Raw genomic sequence first — 6,699 nt, forward strand, 5'->3', positions numbered from 1 at the left:
CATTATAAGTCCGGTTGCCTTGTTCGCTGCATTGAGCGCCTCCCTAGATGGACCCAAAAATGGGAACAAGAGTGTTCAAGTTTATCCCGAACACCCCAGCACTCGTGGCATGGGGGCTGAGGCCGACGACTTGCCATCTCTCAGATTTGATAAACAGCCGCACAGAAGGTAATATTTTAAATTAACAAGCGTTGCTTAGCACATATGAACTAAGTTTTCAGCGCACAGGATAACAAAATGCGATTCTACTCAAAAATTACATCTTTGGAGCACTCCCCCGCAATAGTGCGGGCGCCCTTCAGCACACTCTTATAATACATCTCGGGCGTGCGATGCTCCTTGCCCTTTGGTGGCGGGTCCGTCACAAGCTTCTGGGCATCCATCTTGCCCCAGTGCACCTTCGCGCGGGCAAGGGCCCGATGGGCACCCTCAATACAGGTGGAGTGCTTGATGACTTCAACCCGCGGGCACGCATCCACCAGCCGCCGCACCAAACCGAAGTAGCTCCCAGGCATGGCCTCCTTAGGCCACAGCCGAACTATGAGGCCCTTCATGGCCTGTTCGGCCGCCTTGTGGAGCTCGACCAGCTGCTTCAGCTGGTCGCTAAGGGGCACCGGATGTCCGGCCTCAGCATACTGAGACCAGAAGACCTGAGCTCCCCTCCTCGGCTCGGTAGAATGCGGCAGCATCGGACACGCTGCGAGGAAGATCTGCGAACGCTCCTGGAGAGCTCCGAATTCGGGTAAGCAACAGGTAATTAACACTCACATGCTTACTTTGCATGAAAATTGCCTTACCCGCTGCTATTTTCTTCACCGCCTCAATCTCCTGGAGGGCCTTGAAGGCTTCGGCCTTCGCGGCTTTGGCACTCTCAAGAGCCGTTGCAAGCTCAGACTCTCGAGTCTTCGAGTCACGCTCCAGGCTCTCATGTTTTCTCACGAGATCCTGGAGCTCTTGCTGTACCTCCGCCACTCGCGCCTCCTATTTCTCTCACTCGGTGCGCTCTGCGGCCGCATTTCGTTCGGCCGCGGCCACCGCCTCTTTCAGGGTCGCCACCTCGTTAGTGTCCCCTGCAATACCCACGTTATCCTTGTCATTCTTTTTGCAACCAAAATCCTTTTCTGTAAGGTACAATTTTAATAAGGTGTTACTCACCTTCCTTATCCTCGAGTTGCTTCTTGGCACGGCCGAGCTCGTTCTCGGACCGCTCAAGTTTTTCCTTTAAAGTATTGACCTCCGCAGTCAGTCCGGCAGAGGTCAGCAGCGCAGCCTGCATTCCCATATTGACATATTTTTTAGGACTCCTGCGTAAATCTCTACTCCTAATGGACGACTTGGTGAATAGTCGCCTGGTCAATTTTCGCTGGTTTTTTTTCGTCATACTACCACCGCCGGTTTTTTTTCGTCATCGCACTCCGGTTTATTTTCGTCATCATATCGAAAACAACTGGGATCAATCCCTCGTTCACACAGATCTGACTCCGCCGCCGCCGGATCGCACGCCAGATCCACCAGTACGCCCAGACCGCGGCCTCGATCCCACCAGAATGATTATTATCTCTCTCCTCCCACCAGCGGCCTCGACCTGGGATCGCCAGGGACGCCGCCGCCGCCGCCACGGATCCCACGGACGCCGCCTCCGCGGATCCCACGGCGCCACCTCGCCGCCACCTCGCCACCGCTGGTCGCCATGGCGCGGCGTCACCCCGCCGCCACCTCGGCCAAGCGCCGCGCCGCCCCTCCGAACCCTAGCCCGCCCCCTCCGCCCGCCGACGGATCGCTTCCGCTCCTCCACGCGGCGAGCTGCGGCGACCTGCGCCTCTTCAAGAGTACGTGGGCGATTCCGGGCGGGTTTTGTTTGGATCTGGGAGGCACTGACTCTCCCGTTCGTCGCGTCGCAGGGCTGGTGAGAGATCTGGATCAGGGCAGGGGCCGTCCCAGGGAGGTGGTGGAGGCGGCCAAGGACCAAGGTCTCGTGGCGCTGCACTTCGCTGCCGGGAAGGGAAGGCCACGGGTGTGCAGGTACCTGGTCGATGAGCTAGGGGTCGATGTGGACGCCGTCGACAATGGAGGTGCGTGCCTCTACCGTTTAATTTGCCTCTAAACTGTAAATGTGTCTGAACTGTGCTCCTATATGGCTCGCGTTCAGAATTGGGCTATAGGAAACTGTATGTTGACCAGCACCAGTTTATTTTTCAAAATAAACCGGGGATTCCGCCATGCCCCGCGTCAAGTCCGGCTCTAGCGGCTGCTTGTTCTACCGGAGGAAGCACTCATGGCGCTGCGATGAGTTAGTGAGCAGGAGCACCGTGCATCTGGTGAGGGCCTTCTTCATCATCTCCCATCAATTGCTATCAGTTGCCACTTGCCAGTCAGAATCGGCCTGCAGACGTTGTTTCTTTGTGCGCATTGGGTAGGTGGCAGAATTGTAATATTGCATCCTTCGACATTCTCTAAGTCAACAGCATTTTGCTGATATATATATTAGTCTGCTATGTTGCTGATTATTATGGCCACTCTGAATAATCAGAGTCCTTCTATTTTTGTGTATTTTTTATGACATGTTTTATGTGTTACTGTGAATATTCAGAAGTTGTGCCTGTACTAAGACAGTTTATCAGGCTTTATGCAGTCAAGAGATCAAATTTCACGATTAAGGCATCACAGAGTCATGCCAGACTTCTTTTTTATTCAGAAAGGAGTTATTGTTAGTCTTTGGTAGAGCATGTGGCATCATTCCCATAATATGATAGGGATTTGTAAGATCATATAGTTGCAATAGGCTGTTGTTTTTACTGGCCTCATTATTCTGATGTTTCTTGTTGATTTTTATGGCAACACCTGCAGCTGGACTTTGATGACGGTACACCACCAGAAGATGCTTGGAGAAGAAAATTAAGGGTCCCGATAACTGCCACACGTGTGGTGTATCGGGTAGTTGTGCCACACGCCTCATGTGGCATGGACATCAACCAGCCCACACACCTACGTGTGGGCAAAACAACTAATGCCCACACACATCTTTTTTTCCTCCCGAACCCTCTCACACGCGTGCGTGTGGGCAAAGTTGATAACGCCCACACGCCCGTATGTCAGGCCTCGTACCCTCCTGGTCCCGCACGCGATGCGTGACGCCCACCACGCGCCCGCAGTTGCCATGGTCCAGACCCTCATCCATGTTCGTTTAGCTGCAGTTGCCATGTCGCTGAGCTACGGTTGTCATGTCGGACAACTGCAGTTGCCATGGTTGCTCAACTGCAGTTGCCATGTATGGTCTGATCTAGTGTAGTTGCCATGATTTCATAACTTTAGGAGTTGCCACATACTAACACTAGACAGTTGAGAGAGTTGCCATGTGCTCACAAGCATGCTAGGGCAGTTGCCATGTAAAAAGGAAGAGTTGCCATCTGCTAACGTGCACGTTAGGGCAGTTGCCATGTACGTGCACGTTGGGGCAGTTGTCATGTACCATACAAAAACACATGGCAACTCGGTAAAAGAGAGTTGCCATCTGCTTACGTGCACACTAGGCAGTTGTCGTGTACCCTGCAAAAACACATGGCAACTCGGGTAAAAAAAAGAGTTGCCACCTGCTTATAAAGCACACTAGGGGCAGTTGCCATGTGCGCTGCAAAAACACATGGCAACTAGCAGCTGGGGTGTGGGAGAGGAGACGGGCGTGTGGGCGAGATGGCAAATGCCCACACACCAGTCCTTGTGCGTGACTGAAAACAGATGTGTGGGTGAACTGCTAAACGCCCACACACCGGTCCCTCCGTGTCGTAAAATGGATGTGTGGGCAAACTATGTCACGCACCACACACACGCCTTGTCCTACGTGGCACAGAAAATCAGCCAGATTGTGCCAAGATTCGTGCATATAGTACTCGACGGGGATGGATGCGTGTGATCGAGTTGATCAACGCCCACACGTGTGGGCGTTAACATTTCCGAAAATTAATTAGTTACGCTAATAGACTGAAGGAGTTCAATGTGACGTTCAGAGAAGCATTTAAAATGGTATGAAAAATGCAATTGTCAAACAGAGGTACTAACTATCTGTGTTATCATTCTTCTGAAGTCTTGAGGAAGATGTCCAAATTATGTTTTCCCCTTGACCATCAGATGAAGCTTGGTCTCCGGCTTTGGTCATATGTTTGAGAGGAAGCTTCTCATGGAAGGGTAATGCATTGGCATCCTTTTATTTTTCTTAAGCATGCATCTAAATTCACGTAATTTTGTATTAGAATTTAGAAGAAAGTCACCGAGAAGCCTCAGAATACAAACCCAAACCAAAAACCAAATCCAAACAAATAAAATAAAATTATACGAAAGAAGAAGAACATTGAAACAAAGATCCTTGTACTGTTTATAATGCGTATGCATTCCTTTACTATTTTTCACCATAAGATCCTTTTATCACTCATTAAAATTTCACAAGTTCTTGCCACACCCGAAGCTTCCGTTCTCGCTGACTTCACCGGAATGCCTGCACCATGTTCCACGGTACCAATTTTTAATCCTGTGTTTAGGTGCTTCTACATGAACCCTGTGCATAGTCTCGATCACCACCCACCGGGGCAGCTACTTCTGCTGTCAGTAGCACTTTCCTCTGACATATGTGTTTTTCTGTCATTCTGTGCTTCTACATTAATCCCGTGTCATTGTATTTAGGTTCTCTAAGGCCTAAACTGTGACTTTTCTTAATTGTATGTCTTACACCTCATTTTATTGTACTAATTTATTCAGTTGCACCATTACTAGGTGGGGAGAGTTTGGGTTCGGAAGGTAGTGGGTGGGAGCGGAGGAAGGAAAGGGGAGAAAGATGTGCTTTCCTCGCTGCAACGCACGGGCAATTAACTATATTGCTAATAATTATGTGATTTTCTATCTTCTTTGTACAATTCAAATGAATTTTGATAATGATCACACCTAATAATGGATATTTTTAACATGTCTTTCCAGGAGGGCTCCTGCAGTGACACTACTATTTTTGCAGGTGAAGCGACAACCAAGTTTCCAAGTTTATGTCAGAATACAAGAGAAGGGGGTTTAGTATTTTCTTGATGGCACATGTTGGAAGGTGCCATCTTTATTTCTCTTATCTTATGGGTTTCCTCACAATAGTTTTCTTACAATGTGCACAATTTTGCAACAATAAACATTGGCTGGGTATATACACTTGAATGGATGATCTGGTTAGATAGCATGCAAAACGAGGAGTTTCAGGAATTATGATGTGTTGGTTTTATTTGGTTGAAACCATTAATGGTTGTGTCTGAGTTACTTTACTAGGACTGTTTGGGCATGATGTGTTGCTCTATAACTCCTTCCTATTGTATATTTTTGCTCTCCTTATTGCACATGTTCCTGACAAAAGTGAAGTACTTAATTATGTCGATAGGATGTTGTTTCTCAAAACTCTTAACATCTTGTAGTGAACCGTTAGTGTTAAAATATAAGTCTTATCATCTATTGCATTTCTTCTGTCCTTGATTCGAAAGGAACTGTAGTAATTACTTTGCCTAAAGTTTGTGTTATTTCCATTTATGATGTGTTCACTCACTTGTGTTATTAAAATACTTTTATCGCCTGATATTTTTCAAGAAGCTAGCTTACCACTTTGAATACAACCTTAATTATTACATGCATTAGTTTTCTTATTACATGTTGTCATTATTGTAAGCATCAAAACTATCTTCTACGGTCACAACTTATGCTTATGCCTCCATTTAAAAAAAACTACCTTCTACAGTCACGGCGTTACTGGGAGCTAGGGTGAGAAACTAAATGTCAACGTGGTTGTGCAGGTCTGCAGGAGGTGCCTTTGAGGACTTGCTCGTCTACTCGAGCTTCACTGTCAGCGAAGTCTCCACTGGGTTGCCTAGATCTGTCCTGAATTGCTTCATTGATGACAATTTGGAGAAGGCTCCGCTGACACTTACAAGGATGTTTTCCTTTGTTAGAAAGACGAGGATGCGCTGGAGATAGACATGGGGTGGTAAGAAAATGACGAGCTCCTGATGGTATTATGCTTGCTGGTCTGAACCAACATGTATTATGTCAGTTTGTTGTTAAGAGTATCTTGAAAATATAAAGCCACTGGAGGGCCAGGCATTCGGTACCATCGTCTTTCCAATAGCCCACATTTCTGCATGTATATATTTGTTGTACTGCCTATGCTGGCTTTCCTGCAATAATAATTATCAAAAGGTAATATGCAGCAGCCGAATTCTCTCGACGTTCATTTTGTCATGTTCTTAAGCAAACCCTGCGTTGCCATATTCCTCAAGAGGTGAAGTGGACAGGAAGACACATGTGCTAAAGCAACATAATAAATAGAAAAGCAGTATATTCGGAATCTACCCCTTAGCTTAATTTACAAGTTGTGTGAGTGTGCTCATATATTGATATTATTCTCAGGATAGCAAGAAACATATTCTTTTATTCTGCTAGAATTGAGTAACCAGCTTTAAAATTCGTAATTGTAACCATGTTACGTATGCGTTCCTATTAAAAAGAGAGAGCAATGCATGTCAGCATGTGTGTCTCGGCGTGGCGTGCCACAGCGGATCACAATATTCTTCTAGGTACGTATGAGCTGTGTGCCTATGTGTATAAGTTGCACAAGCATCTCTATACCGCTCGTCGCTTATGTCTCCGTTTTCCTCTACTGTAATGTCACAGATAATTGGTTGC

At 47.2% G+C, this 6,699-nt stretch overlaps 1 protein-coding gene across 6 annotated transcripts; it reads left to right on the forward strand.

Moving 5' to 3' along the window:
* The first annotated feature begins 1,481 nt into the window (after positions 1 to 1,481).
* LOC119322324 lies at positions 1,482 to 6,226 on the forward strand. Of its 6 annotated transcripts, XR_005155530.1 has the most exons (7): positions 1,504 to 1,829; positions 1,902 to 2,072; positions 2,150 to 2,413; positions 4,082 to 4,182; positions 4,765 to 4,879; positions 4,966 to 5,083; positions 5,811 to 6,226. XR_005155530.1 is itself a non-coding variant. In XM_037595820.1 (4 exons), exons 1-3 carry the CDS (start codon positions 1,691 to 1,693, stop codon positions 2,293 to 2,295), a joined length of 456 nt encoding a protein of 151 aa, XP_037451717.1. In that variant the 5' UTR covers positions 1,484 to 1,690; the 3' UTR covers positions 2,296 to 2,318; positions 2,848 to 3,260. The 6 variants fall into 6 exon arrangements, 2 of the variants coding, with proteins under 2 accessions (XP_037451716.1, XP_037451717.1); XR_005155529.1 differs by having other exon boundaries at positions 1,489 to 1,829; positions 4,082 to 4,879; XR_005155531.1 differs by having other exon boundaries at positions 1,490 to 1,829; positions 2,150 to 2,318; positions 4,082 to 4,879.
* Positions 6,227 to 6,699: the final 473 nt, after the last annotated feature.

The sequence above is a fragment of the Triticum dicoccoides genome, chromosome 6B (genome assembly GCF_002162155.2).
Source record: "Triticum dicoccoides isolate Atlit2015 ecotype Zavitan chromosome 6B, WEW_v2.0, whole genome shotgun sequence".
In the NCBI taxonomy this organism is placed as follows: domain Eukaryota; kingdom Viridiplantae; phylum Streptophyta; class Magnoliopsida; order Poales; family Poaceae; genus Triticum; species Triticum dicoccoides.